This window comes from Uloborus diversus, chromosome 7 (assembly GCF_026930045.1).
Source record: "Uloborus diversus isolate 005 chromosome 7, Udiv.v.3.1, whole genome shotgun sequence".
Classification (NCBI taxonomy): Eukaryota; Metazoa; Arthropoda; class Arachnida; order Araneae; family Uloboridae; genus Uloborus; species Uloborus diversus.
The window spans coordinates 152,890,073-152,910,193 of NC_072737.1; the positions used below are offsets into that span (position 1 = coordinate 152,890,073).

A 20,121-nucleotide genomic window follows, 5' to 3' on the forward strand; every position below is an offset into this window, starting at 1 on the left:
GGTAATATCGTGGCGTCACTAGGGGGAGGGGGGGCTCCGCGCCGAGTTTCACCCGTCTGGGGCTGGGGTGAGACCCAAAGTGGAATAGCAAGTTTCTCTGAAAAATATGTAGCTAAAATGCATTTTTAAGACTACAAATTTGGAAATATTTCGTGGGGGGAGGAACCCCCCGCTCTTCCACCCCACATCATGGAATGAATACTATACTCAGGATTAGGTTCATATTGTCAGTATTGAGACTGAAAATTGTATGAAGTTCATGCTTACATAGAATAATAAGACCTTTTTTCTTTTCTTTTTTTTTTTTTTTTTGGCTTTTTGGGGAGGAGGGTGACACCACAAATTGCAATTCCGGGTTTCACCCATGCTAGCTACGCCACTGGCAATATTTACCATCAAAATTGTAACAAAAGTTTTTTTCGTAATGCGGACAAACCCCGATTCTCTCTAAATAGGACCGCTAAGTAAATAGAACAGTTAAAGGAAAAATAAAAAAAGAAAAAGAAATCGTTTACTGCTTTCTAGAGCTTCAAATTCATTTCATTTTGATTGAGTCCGCAATGTTAAGTCTAAGAGAAATTCAATTTCAATTTTTAAAAGCTTTTTATATTTCTTGAAAAAAAAAATTAAGATCATATTCATGTTTTTTTTTTCTGCACTAAAAGGCATTTCTTTTAGTTCAAAATATTGAAGTTCATTTTGCTATTCTTAAACTCTGACATAAAACCAAAACCGATGCTTCTGTCTAAAACTAGATTCTTCGCCATAAATATTATCTCTCTTAGCCAACTGTGAAGAGAAAACAAATTCAGCACAAGGCTTAACAATCATGTTTCTGCTTTTTTAAAAAATAATGTTACAAATTCTGTAAATAGTAATTATTTTTGTGATTAATTTGTCGTAATCCAGCTAAATTTGGCGTTTATTAAATTATCTTTCAACTAAAATAATTGTAGTAACGTAACCTGTAAATAGTTTCTTGTACTGAATATACAGCCCCCATACATTCGGCTGAAGTATACGTCTCCTCATTTCTGAATGATAAAATTTGTGAATGGAAAAGAAATAAAATAACGGTCTACGATTTTCGGGAATCTTGTGGAATATTTAGTCCAGGATCTGAAGGGGGTTGAGCATGCATGGAAAGGCTGACGCAATATTATTTCTGATTATTGTTACAGGCACGATGTTGATTATGAAACCACATGTCGTCGCCCCCCTGGGTGGTCGACAACCCCGGGAGAGGGGGGAAAGCAGTTGGGGAGCCGTTTTCTAAAACACTCATAACTCGCGAACTATTTGAGATAAAACATTGAAAAAAGTGGCAATCGACGCAACAAAACAAGGGCTTCATAAAAGCTAAATATTGTTATGGACCTATCTTTGCTGGTTTCTGAGTAAAATTCCATTTTTCGCAAACAAGCAAAATTTTGGAATAAAATGCGCAAAACAAACTTTTTTTTGACCAAAATAAATTCCAAATCAAAATTGTTTGATTTTTTTTTCAAATAAAGTCCAAAATATCATTATTCAGTTTGTTAAAATCATTTAAGTACTGTTAACGCGTTGGAAAACAAAATGACAGTAGCAAGCTCGAACACGATTTGCATTATAGTTCAGGATCTGAAGGGGTATTTTGAGCATGCAAGGAAGACCTGACGCAAAATTATTTCTGATTAATGTCACAGGCACTATATTGATTATGAAACCACATGTCTTCGCCCCCCTGGATGGTCTACAACCCCGGGGGAGGGGGAAAGCAGTGGGGGGGGGAGCCGTTTGCTAAAACACTCATAATTCGCGAACTATTTGAAATAAAACACGGGAAAAAATGGCAAAAGATGCAACAGAACAAGGGCTTGAAAAACCTAAACATGTTTATCGTCCTATCTTTGTTGGTTTTTAATTAAAATTCCTTTTTTAGCAGCCATGCAAAAATTTTGAATAGAATACGAAAAACCTTTTTTTTTTGAAAGATAAGTTCTTTTTTTAAATTATTTAACCGTTTAGGGAATCAATAAAACCTGAAACTTCATTATTCAGTTTGTTTAAAACTACTTAATTATTACTAACGTGAGCGTTAAAAAGCGAAATAGAAAATGCAAGCACTTGCCTAAGATAGCGCATTGAATAAAACGGTAGTATGCTAAGGAGAAAAAAAAAAAAAGCCTTATTATCCTTATGACAAACTATTCATTCTTCAGTTTACAAACTTATTCTAATTGCAAAGTATTCAACTATGGCTTTAATTTTGTTATATACTGCTTTAAATTTGAGAGGAACTAGGGAACCAGGCCCAGAGTAGTTTTAATTCAAATATAATTTTTATTTATATCTATTAATTTATGTTTTCAATTTACACAAAAGAATATTGCGGGTATTGTTTTGCGGATATTGCTTTTTATAATTTACTCAACAAAGAACAATGATACAAGAAATAATATGTACTAAATAAATATAAAAAATGAGAAGCTTGAGCTTTTATGAAAAAGAATATAAATATAAAATTATACACTAGAGTTCTAAAAAAACTAATTAAATAAAATTAGTAAAATAATGCGTATTAAAAAATAATTGTAGAACATCAATATGCATACATAAAGCATTAATGTATCAGAAATTCTGAAAGCTGGATCATACTCTTTTTTGTTCACTTATAATTGTTCTATTGAATCGTTCTCTTTGTATTTTGTAGTTTATGGGTTTTTGCTTTAGTCTTAAAAGCACAGTATTTACAGCAAGATGAATTATTAATAAAAAAAATTACAAGATTATTTACAGTTCTTGCCTGCGCAGGGTGGAATTAAACTCTCAGGTAACATTGACTGCATCATAAGGTGCGGGGCTTTATTGTTTTATTTTCATTCAAGTGAAACCCAAACTTGGTTACATCTAAAGGCACTGCTAAGGTACAGGGGAATTGATTCAATAGTAGAGTTGAGCAATACTTCTTAGCACATGTTGGAAAGAATTCCAGAAGCATGGTAAAGAGCTGATATTATATTTATTTCTGATGGAAATGACAAGAAATTATTGTGTGTGTGTGTGTGTGTGTGTGTGTGTGTAATGTACTTTCCGGAACTTCTGGTTTTCAAGTTATGAAAACGACAGTGAGATGTACCGATCGCGTTTAAGGTCCACTCTTGTAGTTTGACTATTGGAGAGAAAATTTTATTATTTTTTATTTGGAGACCTGCAAAATCTTTGCTGCATTTGAAAGTAATGTTTGGGAAATTATGGACCAGAGTCATTCCATCGATAACTTGATCTTTGTTCTTAAAATAGGATGCTTCTTCCAGAGTTTTGTTGCAAGAAGTATCATTTTCAATTACATTCACGAAATCGGACCAAGCGCTTTGCTTCAGTGAACCATTCTGATGAACCTAACCTACCATTGGACTTATTGTATGGGAGTGATTTTTAGATGTACTAACATCACTTTTGAGCTAACGTTTCCCAGGTTAAATGTTTTTCTTTAGTTTTCTTTTGCTGTTTTGCAGTCGCTATTGAAGACATTGCCATTGCAGGACTTCTCTGGAGAAGAGACTATTCACATTTTCTTTAACGTTCCACTGAAATTTTGATGCTGCTTATGTGGCAATAGCCTCGCTCACTATGTTTCATAACTCAGGTGTAAAACCTGCAAAAAGGTTATCCTGATCATTTATCCTTTCCGTAATTACTTCGTACTTGCAAACTTGAATGTTTTAATTTTTAAAAAAGTGCCATTGTGACCCATACTAAGCAGTTATAATGCGTTAAAGGTTAAGTAATTACTTAACTGGGACATTGTTTTGATAATATTACGAAATAAAACCGCCAAAACAGGAGAGCCACAAAATTTACTTTGGTTTACGTCGAGTTTTCAAGGTACATTCCGCAAACTTGTTTTTTTTTTTTTTTTTTTTTCCTTTTGTGAATTACCTCAAATGCTTTTTGAGCGTGCTTTTATTTCACTTTTCAACGCTTTGATAATATTCAAGTAATTTTAAACTAACTGGATAGTGATATTTCAGATTTTATTGGTTCCTTAAACAGTTAAATAATTTTGATAGTTTGAAGAAAAAAAAAACGCGTATTTTATTCAAATTTTTCGCTTGTTTGCGAAAAATAGAATTTTACTCAGAAAATAACAAAGATATGATCATAGTCATATTTAGCTTTTATGAAGCCCTTGTTTTGTTGCGTCGATTGCCACTTTTTTCAGTGTTTTATTTCAAACACTTCGCGAGTTATGGGTGTTTTAGCAAACCCCATCCACTGCTTTCCCCCTCCCCCGGGGTTGTCGACCATCCAGGGGGGCGAAGACATGTGGTTTTATAATCACTATAGTGCCTGTGACATTAATCAGAAATAATTTTGCGTCAGGTCTTCCATGCATGCTCAAAATACCCCTTCAGATCCTGAACTATAATGCAAATCGTGTTCGAGCTTGCTACTGTCATTTTGTTTTTCAATCCGTTAACAGTACTTAAATGATTTTAACAAACTGAATAATGATATTTTGGACTTTATTTGAAAAAAAAATCAAACAATTTTGATTTGGAATTTATTTTGGTCAAAAAAAGTTTGTTTTGCGCATTTTATTCAAAAATTTTGCTTGTTTGCGAAAAATGGAATTTTTCTCAGAAACCAACAAAGATAGGTCCACAATCATATTTCGCTTTTATGAAGCCCTTGTTTTGTTGCGTCGATTGCCACTTTTTTCAATGCTTTATCTCAAATAGTTCGCGAGTTATGAGTGTTTTAGAAAACGGCTCCCCCACTGCTTTCCCCCCTCCCCCGGGGTTGTCGACCACCCAGGGGGGCGACGACATGTGGTTTCATAATCACCATCGTGCCTGTAACAATAATCAGAAATAATATTGCGTCAGTCTTTCCATGCATGCTCAACCCCCTTCAGCGCTATGTTTTATTTGAGAGTTCTCTTTCGGTGTGTATAAAAAGCCGTTACGCATGATAAAGAGTTAGTTTCGATTAAGAATTTGTACTGAGAGTGTATTAGCTCTGTTTATTGCGAGGCATTTCGCTGTGTTGTTTTTCGTATTTGGAAGTAAATACGTGTGTAACCGTTGAGTTTACGGTGTTGAGTGATATTTGCTTAATTGCTGATGATTAATTTAGCAATTGTTGACGATCTTTCCTGTACATAGTGTAAATAAATGTCCAGTATTTTTCTCACGAACTGTGTCGTCCTTTCAAGAAAGTGGAAGTCGCACCGGATCCGTTACAATATATAACATTCATGTTTGCAATAAATTAGTCTAAAACTTTGTTGTTTTGACGGAATTCATGTGCGGAGGAAGGAGCAAGGAATATAGGAAATGCACAAATAATTCTTATTCGAGCAATAAAGGAATATTAATAAGGAATTTCGCCCAAGGCGAAAGGAAAATGTCTGAATCCCAATACAATTGCTGCATCGAAAATCCTCATATATATATACTCGTAATAGCGAATTCATTGATTTCATTGATCGAATAACGTTCTGACGTCATCAACAACGAAAGTCGCTCCACAGCATGATAATTTGATAATACGTTTTGGTAATGCTTGACACATGTAGGGAAATGCTTTATTTTGAAAAGGCTGAACTGGATCCTAAAGCTGTCATTTTAGGAAAATGAAGAAACGTGTTCAACTATGAACACTATCTACTGAAGTTTAGGATTCATCCACTGGAGTTAGGGTTAAAATTTCAACTATCAAAATATTACCAAACAGGCAATGGCTTCGTTCAAATCTTTACTAATAATAAAGCTCTAAGTCTCTCTGTCAGGATGTCTGGATCTATGTGACGCGCAGAGCGCCTAACCGTTCGGCCGATTTTCATGAAATTTGGCACAAAGTTAATTTGTAGCATGGGTGTTTTCACCTCGAAGCGATTTTTCGAAAATTTGATTTTATTCTTTTTCTATTTCAATTTTAAGAACATTTTCCGTAGCAAAATTATGATAAGATGGACGTTGGACGTTTAAATTACGAAATTTTCATGACGTGGAATAGGAGAGCGAATGAACATAGCAATTTGTTGAGAAATTCATCATTCATTATTTGTAAATATACAGGCGAACCAAATGACCTTTTAATTTTCTACTACGGGCAAAGCCGTGCGGGTACCACTAGTGTATACATAAATCTTCACCCGTGATACCTTGACGGGAGATTTTCTAGTTTTTTAGAATAATTACTTCGAAACGGAATAAAAAGCATAATATTTTGTTTCATTTATTCTTACTGAATGCTAATTCAAAGGATCCTAATATTTAAGTTACGATTCTTGTGTTTGAAGGTCTAGGAGGCCTGCAAGAAGTTGACTCTCCTGCCAGGAAGTAAAAACCGATTACGTGTGCTGAAGAATATTATTGGTTCCACATAATTAATTACTACGCTATCATGCTGCCAAAAGTGCACTGGTTGGCTGTTATTGATTCTATGATGGGAATTTACTTCCTCCCAGAGAAATACGATTTGTTGATTTGACTGTGGCGTGATCTTCGTTTTCCGTGAGGGAGAAATAGTTGTGATCATTGTAAAGGGTCCTGCTTGATTTTTGGCGATTTTTTTTACGTTGACATTGTAGCATTTAAACTAATCAACGGGCCACACAGATCAGTTTCGAGGGTCGCAAGTTGGGCACCACGAGACTTAGACCTTTTCATAATCATAATTATTAATTTTTGCTTCATTTTTTTCGTTTCGACATATTGCGTATAAAATAAGTGCATCGTCGTGGATTCAACTAGTTTTTTTTTTTAAAGAGTTAATGTTATTGAACAAAGTACATTAAAAAATAGCTGATTAGAAACACATTACATACATTTTCATTTTAAAGAATTTGTAAAAAAGAAAAAAAGAAAAGAAAAAAAAAAGTCCCGACATCGGAATATAGAACTTTCCAACTACAAGATATATTTTGTAATTTTGGCAGTAGGTATTTTTAATCGATTTCAAAAAGGAGGCGGTTATCAGTTCATACCGTATGTATGTATGTATGGTTTTTTTTTTTTTTTTGTTCACTCACAGCGTCTCACCTAGTGAACCGATTTCGATGATTATTTTTTCAATGGATAGGGAATGGCTCAACTTAGGTCCCATTACTTTGTTTGACTACATTTGTTCATTAAAAAAAAGTTATGGGAAAAAACAGTAAATTTCATGCAATTTCCCTATTAAATGATTAAATATAAAACACATTGTTACAAATGTTTGGTGCCATACTACAGTAATATTAATAGTAATTTTAATGATAATTTTAAATGGAGGCTTCTCTGAAGCAAGCATCAAGTTTCTTCAGTGTCATTGCTCTTTAGTGAGGGGGTAAACCTAACGTAGAACCGAGATAATGCAGTGAATAACGTCTGTTAAGCCTTCACGATGCTACCAAGTTAGATTTGCCTCAACTATAGTAGTATTTTTATCGTTATCATCTATGCTAATAACAGATGATCCGAGCTAAGTAAGGAGATACAGGATTGTATGCTGTGAAATGTAAAATAGTTAAGGAAAACCTAATATTTAAATGCTTCTAATGAAATTAACACACAAATGAGTTCCAAAGAGGAACAAAAATACATTTTTAGTGCCAATCGCTTAAAGTTTAAGGCGTGTTTATAGTCTTTTTTTTTTTTTTAGTATGGAGCATTTTTATGAAAAAAATAATGTAAAGTTTCGTGATTTAATAACTTCTTGTGATTTCTGAAATACATTCACACTAAAAAGAATGAAATAAAACTATTCTTTAAACACCATCGATAATACTTTTAAACATAATTTATGAAGTTGGTGCAAAAACGATAGATAAAATCATTCACAGCCATAACTCAACTGCAACTATGATTTTAACCAGGCCCAGTTTCTTCACTTCCACATACATTATGCATTGATGACAGCATATTTGAGTAACGATATTAAATGTTGTTCCTAACTTTGGACGATTTTCTGAAAAAAAATAAGAACGAAGCATGGTTACACTGGATTTTACTTTTTGTTTTTGCGCCAACTTCAAAAATTATGTTTAAAAGTATTATCGAAGGTGTTTAAAGAATAAACTTATTTTTCACTTTTTAGAGCAATTTTGAAGTCGGTTCTTTTTTTTTTCAATTTTTTTTTACTTACATTTATTGTCAGTCATTAATTTATTGTTAAAAATGAAAAGAAATGATCTCATACTTCATATTTTTCCTCGGAGAGTCTCAACAGCAAACATACAACTCTCGTCCTATGATGTGTTTACCAAATGTCTATGTTTACCAAAGTTACTGATAGCGATCTCTCCTAAGGTCACGATTCACTAATTTTTTGGCAATCAGATTAAGCGAGACATCCGAAGTCTTGAATAGCTCATTGATAAGAGCTTTCAAACGGATGTGCATATGTAATTGCATAGTTTTTGTTATTTTGACAAGAGGGCATATAAATGCAAAAAATCAATAAATAAAAAATATTTTTTAAAAAGTCAATGTATACTGCTGTGTGTTTCACTTGCTTTAGAATTACTGCTTTTAAGAAAGTTTAAAACAAACATATTACTTTTTACGAAGAACATAAAGTCGGAGACAAGCCATTTCGTAGAATCCCATTAAAATTAATAAATAAATAAACAGGATTTTTAAGGGAACGAACCTGAATTAGTCTTTATCTAAGACTTATTTTTTTTAAATGAGTGGAACTCTTTTAAATAGCCACTTTACATGCGCAGTAAATATTTCACCTTTTCACTTTGCCCCGCTATTTCACTTTGCCCCACACTCCCCTACTTAGATTCAATTTACAAGAATATAGATTTCTTTTCTGTAAAAATTTCAAATTAATTTTGAAAATTCAATGTCTTAAAAAAAAATTTCTTTTTTTTAACATTTATTTAAAGACTTCTGTCTAAAAGATAAACAAACAAAATTTCAGAAGCTCCTTTATTCCTTGTCTAAGTGAAAGAATTATCTTTTGAGCGCTTACTCAAAACCAAATATCAGATAATTTCCTGCTTTAATGGGAAACCATGACAGCCTCTGAATTATTTTTGAGTTAAAAATCAGTTTTTCATCGCGCTCTTTAATTGTTTGTTTTCGAGTTGTCTCTTCGACTTCCGCTGCTTGATTCATGGTCTTAGCAAGGCCAGACGCCTAGCCCACGCCACTGGGAATTTCTTTTTATATTTCGCAAAGGAATAAGGCCTGTCTTGTCTTGGTCGCTGAGGAGAGAAAAAACGTGAAAAATAATAATGTGTGGGAATATTTTCCTTCTCATCCGGGCATCTAGTGACGTCAGAGCGAACTCACTTGATGATAAACAGAAACGTCCATTTGCTAAAAGACAAGTGTTTACTTATAAAAAAAAATAATAATAATAACCAGACCAGTGCTTGTAGCACTAAAAATGTTCGTTGCCCGCAAAACTGATTTTCCTCTTTCATAGCAGAGGAAAACATTTATCTTTTTTTTTTTTCATTTTGCTTCACATATTTGCTTCGCAAACAACTGTTAAAAAATAATTTCAAATCGTTTTCACTTGCAATATCCAATATTTGTTAGTATTCCATGATTTTTTTGTTAACTTTTGCTCATATTTCCGATAATGTAGAACAAAGCTTAAAATCTTTGCCTTACAAACACTATATCAATGCCCTTAGTTCAAAAGAACATTGTCAAAAATTTCGCGAATTTTTGAATTCTGTTTAGGGTAGGGGTGCGACATCGATGTCGATGTTTTGGAAACATCGATGTTTTTGTTAAAACATCGATGTTTTTAACATCGATGTTTTTCTTTCGATGTTTTTGGACCATCGATGTTTTGGTTCCGATGTTTTTTCGATGTTGATGTTTTTGTATTTTTGAAAATTATCATAAAATTTGCTCCAATTTTCTCGCTAGGTAATTAAATTTACTTATGGGCTTTCCAAAAAAAAAGTAAGTTTTTTTGCACCCATTTAATAAGATCAATTTTTCTGTGTAGAGGATGATATTTGAGAAGATCACTACAAGATAGTAAAAGATTAACAAGAGAGTGAGGATAAGGTCAAAGCTATTGGAAGAAAATAACACTGGTAGTCTGGTGCCAGAACTTGCAGTCTATTTCAAAGCCCCAGTTCTTAAACTAAAGGGATATCCTATACGTTACTAGGGTGAAAATTATAACTGGTAAGAGAGAGTTGGTAAAAGTTGCTTTAAAGTATTTGATAGTGATGGCAATTTCTGTTCCATCGGAAAGAGATGTTTCTCTGACTATTGGGATAGTCTGCGAAAAGAGAAATGCGCTTCTGGGGGACAAAGTAAACAAACTTCTTTTTCTCCAAACTGTCAACACCAATATTCGGGGTTACTTATCGACTTCCCCCAACAAGTCGTCCCTCTATTACTTAATTTGTGTTTAATTATTAACTAACAGTACAACACATATTTCTTGCCCTTAAAAATAATTGTTAGAATTAATTTTGTATTTTTAAAATAATTAGCACAATTTTTTCTCATCATTAAACTGACGGTAAGTGCTAAGATACATTTTTCATAAATTCCTTTTCGATGTAAATTTACTTTTAATTTCATTCAGTTTGACAATATTTCCTTATTACTAGAACTAGTTGTATTAATCGGTGCTTGTCTTAGTATCAATTTTTGCCTTCGATGTCGCACCTCTAGGGGCTCATTTGACTTGAACAGAATTTCATCGAATCGAATACGGTCAACTGTATCTACCAATTCTGCAGCTAGAAATTTCAAATGCCCCACCCAGATGGAACTTTCTCGCTACGCTACTGATAAATATAATTCGATCAAATCGAGCAAACCGAGTTGAATGAGCCCCTCAGTTTTTTTTTATTTGTGCTGAATTTTCGATTTTATGATCTCCATCTGATGGCAAGTCTTAAGTCATCAGCTGATCACGAAAACATCTAAACGATATGCTTAGTGGAAAATTTTTTCAACTGCAATGTATGTTGCAATAACCTTCACTGAAATAACGTAATGCAGTAAAAAAGAATGAGAGAAAAAAAGAGAAAGCAAATCAGTTTTCCATTTTGACTTTAGAGCAGAGTTTCCCAAACTGTGGTCCGCGGTCCCCCAGGGGTTTGCGAGTTCAGGGCCAGGGGGTCCGCGGTGCTATTCAGCTAAAACGTTAAATATAATTGAGATTGAAGGACGAGTAACGATATTTCGTTTCAAAAAGAAAGCACATTTATGAGGAATAAAAAAGTTCTTGCTGAAGTACATGTAGGACGCAGACACTCCCCCTCCCCCACTCGGAACTCTCGGAAGTAAACACAATACACCTAAAATAAATTTTGTATACATGACGAAGTTCATATTGCTACAAAACTATATCAAGTAAAATACATTCATTGAGGCACATTTTAGAGCTGGGATATTACACTCAAATGAAACTTATGCTCCAAAATTTTCAAGGGTTATCCATTACACAGCATTGCGACGCTGCGTAGGTTCGGTTTGCCTGTCCGAACCATAGTTGGTAATTAAAAGTCCTAATACACCAATTCATATGACAAATTAACACATTTAAACTCGGCTAACAGTAACGAATCGATACCTTTGTGGTTGTAAGTTAAATCAAGGAATAAACTAGCTTTTTAACGTTGGTTATTCATTCAATAGGCTAACTGTTTTCACTAACTTCGAAAGTCAACTTTTATTAGTAAACTTTTTGTAGAAATTTGGTGATAACATTTTTAATCCTAATTGCATTTAAAATAGAATTTTACTTCCATAACTCAAAATAATAATGTAAGAAATGAAAACCGCTCCCAAAAATATACAGAACAATGAATAAATAAATTTAAAGAGGAAAAAAAGCGTAGAAATATATTAGAAAAAAAAAATTAACCGTGTTAAATCATTTTTTTCCCGCTCGACGGGGGGGGGGGGGGGGGGTATCCGCGAAATTTGAAATTTTTCCGCGGAGGTCCGCGAGGTTTGAAAGTCTTCCGGGGGGGGGGGGGTTCGCGTAAGTCTGTAGTTTGGGAACCTGTACTTTAGGCTATTGACATTCCACCTAAGTTATTTTGTAGATTTTTTTTTTTTAATGTGGTTCGAAATTTTTTTTTATATTTGAGAAAAAAACATCTGCAGTCCGTGTTTACAATTTAGCAAAAATTTAGTTATGATATTCCAAATTAGTGTACTTCAGGATAGTTGGCGCTCGGCTTAGGACGAGTTTACTATAAATCCGGATGAAAACAAGAGAAGCATTGATTTCTAGAATCAAGCGTTGGCGAAATAAGTCTTTTTTGAGAAGTGGTTGTAGACAACAAATCCGCGTGTGTTGTATTTCAACTCAAAACTCCACGTTCAGGGACACATTGAGGACACTTATGACACGTGATTTATTAATCACGTTTACTTCCCTCCAAATGTCCTATTAATTTGACGTTTCTAACTCTTCCACCAAGCGCCAACAGTGCTTATTTGGAAACTCACGACTTTAGTAATCACGAAAAAAATTCATAACTGTCGAATTCGAAAGAGCATATTTAGACATTTTTTTGACCCTTGAACTGTCCCTTGTCCCCTAGTTTTCGAGTTATTTGGTCTTAAAGTCTGCCGAAATCTCAAAAAAAGTCGCCAAATTTAAAGACTTGGCAAGAAATTGAAAACACCGCGCTTTTTTATCGTCAGCATCATGCAAGGCATCTCATTTCCATTTTAGGTCATCTGCAAAGCGTGTAAAATATGTGTTACATTAATCCTTTCCTTGTGTGTGGTAAAATTAAAGAATCACCATCAAGCCTATGAAGTGAAAAGTAGTAAGCTTTATCCCACCAAAAACATTCTGTAAAAACTAGCCAAGTCTCGATGGAGCTGCTTGTTTATCTCCAAAAAGTAATGAAATCTAGACAAAGTCATGACAAGTCTAAGGTTCCTTTCTGCGATTTCTTTATTATTATAGTTAAGGTTGTGTGACTTGGCCGTTAAACATTCTTTATACGTTAGTGGGTACAAGTCAATTTTGTTTACACGTTTTCCAAGTGGCAATTTTCCATCGTCAATGGGTAGCGGTTCTGGCGAAAGATTGGTGCAATGGTGTCATGGAGCACCTGGTTTTGTACCCTTGTGTACCCTTTAACTGCCAAGTCACACAACATTAACTATAATAATAAAGAAATCGCAGTAAGGAACCTTAGACTTGTCATGACTTTGTCTAGATTTCATTACTTTTTAGAGATAAACAAGCAGCTCCCACTACGCTGGACATTTGCAATGACTGTAGATTTTTTTTATGTACCAATAGTAGAAGGGGGCATTACCATATCTCTAATACAGCTGAGGATTCTTCATTAGATACTTCAGACTTTCGATTTTTGACATCAAATGCAGCGGCCCACCAAGTTGAATATTTTTTGTAAAGGCGGTATGTCGATCTCTAATAGTTTGGTTGGGCTCTTGTGCTTTCTAATCAGGGTCACTCCAGACCTTCGATTAGCCTAGTTTTTATAGTTTTCCCTTTATGTGGTCATTAAACCCTAACTCTGTACCAAATTTCACCTCTCTGAGTTTATGGGAAGTACTAGTTCTATTTTGATGATCATGAGTGAGTGAATGAGTGAGTGAGTGTCATAAATGCGAAACTTTGCTTTCGCTTAACTTCGGAACTAAATGATCTACAGACTTGAATTTTCGGATTTTTAGTATGTGATTATAGCTTATTGGATGACGAAAATTTCTGCGCTCTGGTCTCATTAGAAGATTCTCAAATAGGGGCCTGAAAATGCGGCGAAATGGTTCCAGTAAAGGATGGTACGGCAGTGTTTGTTTCACGCTCGACTTGGCGGGGGCAATGCCGTTTGCCGACCAGAGGACCAGAGGAACGACAACTTTACAACAAGGGCGCCCATATGCAAAATTTTAGGGAGGGGGGGGGGGCTCAGCTATTTTCCCTATAAAAACCGATTTCAGTACAGATTAGAGTTATTAAAATTTGACATTTTTCATAACTTATTCATTAATTGCTGGAGAAGAAACGTTTTTACATTTTTGCAAAGAAAAAAGTACTAAAAGCAAGAAAGTTCTAATTTCAAAGGGGGTTGCTTGAGCCCCCTTGCCCCCCCCCCCCCTATATGGGCGCCCTTGCTTTACAATGAAATTAAACATAAATTGTATTATTTCATTCGTAATAATAATACATTTTAGTATTTTTCTGTATTTTAAGTGTATTTAACTCAACTCATTTAAGTGTTAATTCTTATTAATGAAATATGTTGTAAGTATTTCTCAATAATCTAAGAGAATAAATATGAATAAGTACAAAAATCAGACTAAGTATACAGACTCATATACAGATAATAAAACGAATGGTTTTTGATAATGAAATAAAATGGTCATGGATTATGGTATAAGTCCTTTTTTTTAAGCTATAATAAAAATATTAAGTTTTATTGTCTGACCACTGTGAGGAAAAATATGTAATTTTTAGTTTTAAAAAAAAATCTAAAGAGAAACAACGAATAAAAAAATCCAATAACCTCCGCCCCTGAGATAACCCGTATTGTGTTTTTTAATCCTTTTTGGAGCAATGTACGTAACTTGATTCTTTTGGAGGGAAAATGGGAATTCCACCTTCTGGGCAATTCCACTGTGTCAGACGTAGAATTTGCACGAAATTTACCAATAAAGGTTCATATTTTTCAGAGTTAAAATGGATGAACTGAGCCAATTTTTTTTCTCAATACTTATGTATGTAGGAACAATATAAAAACTTATAGAATTTCTGAAAAAAAAATTCAAACTATAAATATTAAAAATAAAAAACCTCATGGTGTCGGACGTAGATGAAAGGGGAACTGAAAATTGACGTACGCTGAAAAAACCAAAGTTTCAGCTCAATGAACTGTTTTCAGATTTTTTGACTTCTTGAATGTTGAAAAGTAAAGCTGAAATATGAATAATTTTTCCTTTTTCACCAAATTAATTCACGGATAAATAGCACAATTTTTTTTTCCCTTGGTGTCGGACGTAGAATAGTTGGTGTCGGACGTAGAATAGTTGGTGTCGGACGTAGAATGTGCAAAGCAGACAACATCCGACATGAAAAAAACATCTTAAAAAGCTGTTTAACTCTTAATTTGTTTATGGAATTATATATTATGGTATTTTAAAGCATAAAAAAAGGGAAAAATATGCATAACAGGAATCTGTGCAGAATTTTTCCCAGGGCTCCATTTTTTGTGAAAAATCAAATAATTTTGTGAAAATTGAAATAATTTGAAACTAAAAATTTTATGCAAAAAGAATGTAGGAATTGGGGGGGGGGGGGTCATGGCCCAAGTTATGTCATAGAACTTGTTTACAAGGAATGTTTTTCAAGACATTTCTTTGTTTTTCTGACAAAATATTATTCTTCTGGGTGTTCTTGAGGGATTTGGGGGGGGGGGGATCTCGTTGCTTTTAGGGAGATAGACACCCCTAATGTATCAATATCTGTATACCATTCCAGGAAATTTGTATTTTAAGTCTTCACTCATAAAATAAGGAAAAAACTATAATGAGAACAAGAGAGATTAGACGCATTTTGTCAATTTTTTTTTTTTTTTTTTACAATTTCTATGTGAACAACAAAAAACTCAATCTCTAGGGTGAAAAGAAATGAAGATTGATTTGTAGAACTTTAATGAAGAAAAATCTAACTTATTAACAAATAATAAGAAATTTGGATGTTGGTTACAAATTGTTGAAAACGAAACTGAGCATGCTCAGGCACAAACAGGGTTGTTGTGGGTTCACCAAAAATACCTGAGAGTTTTTAAGTGAAAACTGGGGAAGAGAGGAGTGTTATTTTTGAACTGAAAACCCTAATGCTTCTTAAATATTCATAATTTTATACATAACTACTTTAATCGCTATTGATAAACATATGAGACTCATTTCTTATCTTCAGATATTTTCCCCAGTCAAAATATTGTGTATATGTTCTTTAAATTTATGTTATGTAAAATATAAATATAAATACATAATTGGGCATGAATAGCATGTGTGAATTATTTAATTTAACCAGGAATTTTCGTATACTTATAAACCTAGTTTCAGTTAGGAAAATATCGGTGTCGGACGTAGAAATTTTTCTGACCATTTATTTAAGCATAACTAGTTTTTTGAAATTTAATTTAAATAATTATTTTTAATTGCATATAAAATCTTTATTTGCAGACAAAATATTTTGTAAAAATCTCCACTCAGTTTTACATAATATAAACTTTCAGCCAATTTGGTGTCGGACGTAGAATTACAAAAATGCCTTATATGAAAAAATCCCTAAAAATTAAATTTTGCAGGTAAAGTGCAATTTTTTTTTTTTTTTTTTTGTATATAACTCTTCTAGAGAGTTCTGAGAAGCATATTTTAGAGAGAATATTTGAAAAATGCGACAATGTAAGTATCAAACAACCATTCTTAAGTCGTATAAAAAAGTTACTCGTAAGAACATGATCATAACAACCCGATTTGAAGCCTCAGAACTCTAATTAATTTTGCTTTTGTTGCATATTTTTGTTATTTCCATACACTTCAGATAATTACCTTTCCATTGATACCAAAATTGTGAGAAAAAGATTATTTTAAAATTCTGCCACCTTTTCCCCTTTTCTGTAGAATTGCCCTTCTGTTTTGAATACAATTTAACATTGTTTGAAGCACCTATTGTGAACACATTAGCAGACGGAGGCGGCGATAGGGACTCGGGGGGGGGGGGGGGGTGGCAAAAAAAGACAACTAAAAGCCATTGGATTTTTAGCGGCAGCAAAAAAAAAAAAAATGCAAGGAAAAAAAGGGAAAAAACTACGAAATTTTGCTAAGGCTGGTTTCGAGAGCATATGAGTGGTACGCGATGTACATTTAACAACTTAATTCTCGTTTTTCTTTGAAGATTTTGATGAATAATGTACACAATAACTTTCCCCGAAGAAATACTTCGACATGAATTAGGCTTACATTATTTACACCGAAGTATTCTGAGATGTCACAAACACTTGGTAATAATTTCATTAAGCAAGTATGGCTTGTTTAAGTAAAACAATTGGTTTACTAATTTCTAAACAGTGAATACATAAACTAAAAAAAACACCTTGTGCTAAATAATGTTTTGTAAACAGATATACAAAGTAACACAAATAATTATGATCTGGATATTTTGACATTTCTGCTTTTTTTTATAATTTCTAGTTCTGGTTTCTAAATTGGAAAGTAAAATAAATAAATTTCTCATACAAAGTGTGCCCCCCCCCCCCCCGAATTGCCACCACTGTTAGTAGATGTGTGTGCTATCTTTTTCACTGAAAAGTCAATTTTTGAAAATTTTATCTTACGCAATTTGGAAACAAGATCTTTAGTTTCGGAAGGTGGCCTTTTAGAATTTCACTATTGTAGGATTATTCGAGAAGGGTATATTTTAAATTTAACATAGTGTTTAACTGAAGAGTTGAGGGTGGCAGAAGCACAGCCTAATAATAGAATTTCTTTTTTAGGTGAAACAGGAAGGCGTGGTGAAGATGAAGCTTCAGAAAAGGCTGCTGTACTTAGTAGGAATTTCAATATTACTCTCTATTGCGATTGCGAAAGATATTCCTCAAGTACGTATCGTTTTTTCGTTAACTAGTTAGTTTTCGTTTACTAGTATTTGCTATGAAGGCTGCCTCCACAAATCATGGCACGCTTTGATGGAGATTCGAGAGATAATGACAGTTTGTTGGAAAGGGGCATCAATCATGCAAAATTGTGGCATCACATATTTTTGTTTAACAATTTGTAAATGAAAATTAGCGTGACATGTGACAAGGGGAGGGGGGTAAGGTAAAGTGTGACACTTTGTAACAAAAGGGAGGGAATGAGGGGTCAAAAAGGTTGCAAAGAACAAAAAAGTGACATCGTTTATGGACAGCCTCTAAAATTCATTCATATGCCAAAATATTTTGCTCTTTTGAATTATTAAGACTTAAAATTTAAGATTATAGTCGGCATAAGTTATTTGTGTTTGGGTAGTTAATTTTAACCTGATATCTTGGATATAAAAAATCAACTAGCAGGGGGATAGGGTGGAGAATGTGGTCAAGTGGCCCAATGATGAGCACATGAACGTGTCAGTTTTGTGCTACAACATTTTTCTTATCCAAAAAGATTGAACTCTGTTTTTTATTTTATTCATTTATTTTTTATTTTATTGGAATTTTTGCCTTTATTTATTAATTTCTCAAGTTTTTGCTTGAATAAAAAAGGTTACTTTTGTGTCAACATTTATATTTAAATTCCAACACAAATGTTAAATTTTATCAAACTACTGTGGTAAATATTTTTTGACACTTGAACAGTTTCTTAAAAATTTTGGACTAATTTTCGAGGAACTTCATTTTGTTTAATTAAAAAAAAACCTCCAATAGCATTTTGAATTTAACCAAAAAAGGTACCAGTCGAAGGAATTGACTAAGTCTTCAAAATCAAAAAAAAAAAAAAAGCAAAAATAACCTCTTATTGCTTTTCCTGATGTTTAAAAAAACGTCAAACAAATGTTCTCAAAGCTATAAAACCATATATTACAGGAAAACAGCAAACATTATTGAAATAATCGTTTCCGTTATTAGACCTGATTGCACAAAGTTGTCACACGTTTTTCTCATTTTAGGATAACTTTGACATAGCACAAACACAACAATTTGTGCAATCGGTTGGTGTTACTAACTTTCGATAACATAGAAATACAATTTTAAACTTTCTAAGAATTTAAAATACACAGTGTGATCTAAAATTACCCGGACGTTTTAGAGATAGAATAAAAATAAAGCATGGTAATATTTATTCAAAATAGAATCCATCAAACTCAATACAATGTTTTGAACAGTTAAACAATTTATCCTTCGACCTTTTAAGTTTGGTTTTGCAGGGATGTTCTTCAGTATCAGCTTTAGGAAAAGAGATGGCAATAGTAATCCTGATAGGGTGTGCTGCTATACTGCATGATTTAGAAAATTTTAAACGAAAGTCTACCCAGGGGTGCCCACAGGGAATTGATTATGGCGCAAGTTGAGCCATCATTTTTTTTAGGGTGGGGGGAGATATTTTAAATTTTTTTTCTTTATTTAAAACTTTTTATTGCTTATTCTACTTTATTTTATTCTGTTTTTTAAATTTCACTAATTAATTTAGTTTGTGTCGTGTGTGTGTATGTCATTGGCGTAGCACAGACCTTTTCTAGTAAAATAATAATTACAATAATCTTTATCTTTACTAATAATAAAGCTCCAAGTCTCTCTGTCAAGATGTCTGGATCTCTGTGACGCGCATAGCGCCTAGACCGTGAGGCAGATTTTCATGAAATTTGGCACAAAGTTAGTTTGTAGCATGGGGGTGTGCACCTCGAAGCGATTTTTCGAAAATTCGATTTTGTTCTTTTCTATTTCAATTTCAAGAACAGTTTCCGGAGAAAATTATCATAAGATGGACGAGTAAATTACGAAATTATCATGACGTGGAATGGGAGAGCGAATGAACATAGCCAATTGGCGAGAAATTTATCATCCATTTGTAAATATACAGGCGAACCAAATGACCTTTTGATTTTCTACTGCGGGCAAAGCCGTGCGGGTACCACTAGTAATAAAAATAAATTCATCAATTAATAAAATTATTTTAAAAAAAAATAAATAAAAAAAGAGAGCGAAAATATAAAAAGGCAAAGAGGGTTGAGATTTTTTTGGGGGGGGGGGGGGATTTGCGCAATTGAACATGGAGGAGAGTGACATCCCTGAGTCTACCTATGCTTTGAACTTTGAGCGCATTTTATTTAAAATTTTAAAAAGTCAATTTACATTATTTTGCTTCTCACTGCCAAAATTAAGAAATTTAAAAAAAGATTTATACATAGTAGAACTTTTTTAATCACAACCAACTGCTGTTTAAGTGAGAAAAAGTCCCTTTATAATTAAAACTAAATAATGCCATCTTTTCGGCTCTAAAATTATCTCAGTATTCTCTTTCTAACAAGGGTTATCCATCTTCTGTGAGTTGAGTGTCTTGCTATTATTATTAAATGAAGCAATGAATAAAACTTAAGAAAACGAAGTAAACAGTGTTACGCATGCTCCGTACAAAGTTGGAATAAAAATATGATTTTGTTTGAATGAAGCTGAAG

At 33.4% G+C, this 20,121-nt stretch overlaps 1 protein-coding gene across 2 annotated transcripts in view; it reads left to right on the forward strand.

Annotated features, from left to right (window-relative positions):
- LOC129225654 (SPARC-like) overlaps positions 1 to 20,121 on the forward strand; it is a 113,906-nt gene that overhangs the window by 69,618 nt on the left and 24,167 nt on the right. For both annotated transcript variants that reach the window (XM_054860126.1, XM_054860127.1), the window contains exon 2: positions 17,465 to 17,569. In XM_054860126.1, the coding sequence (XP_054716101.1) occupies positions 17,489 to 17,569 (81 nt within the window). In that variant the 5' untranslated portion in view covers positions 17,465 to 17,488. The remainder of the gene's footprint in view (positions 1 to 17,464; positions 17,570 to 20,121) is intronic.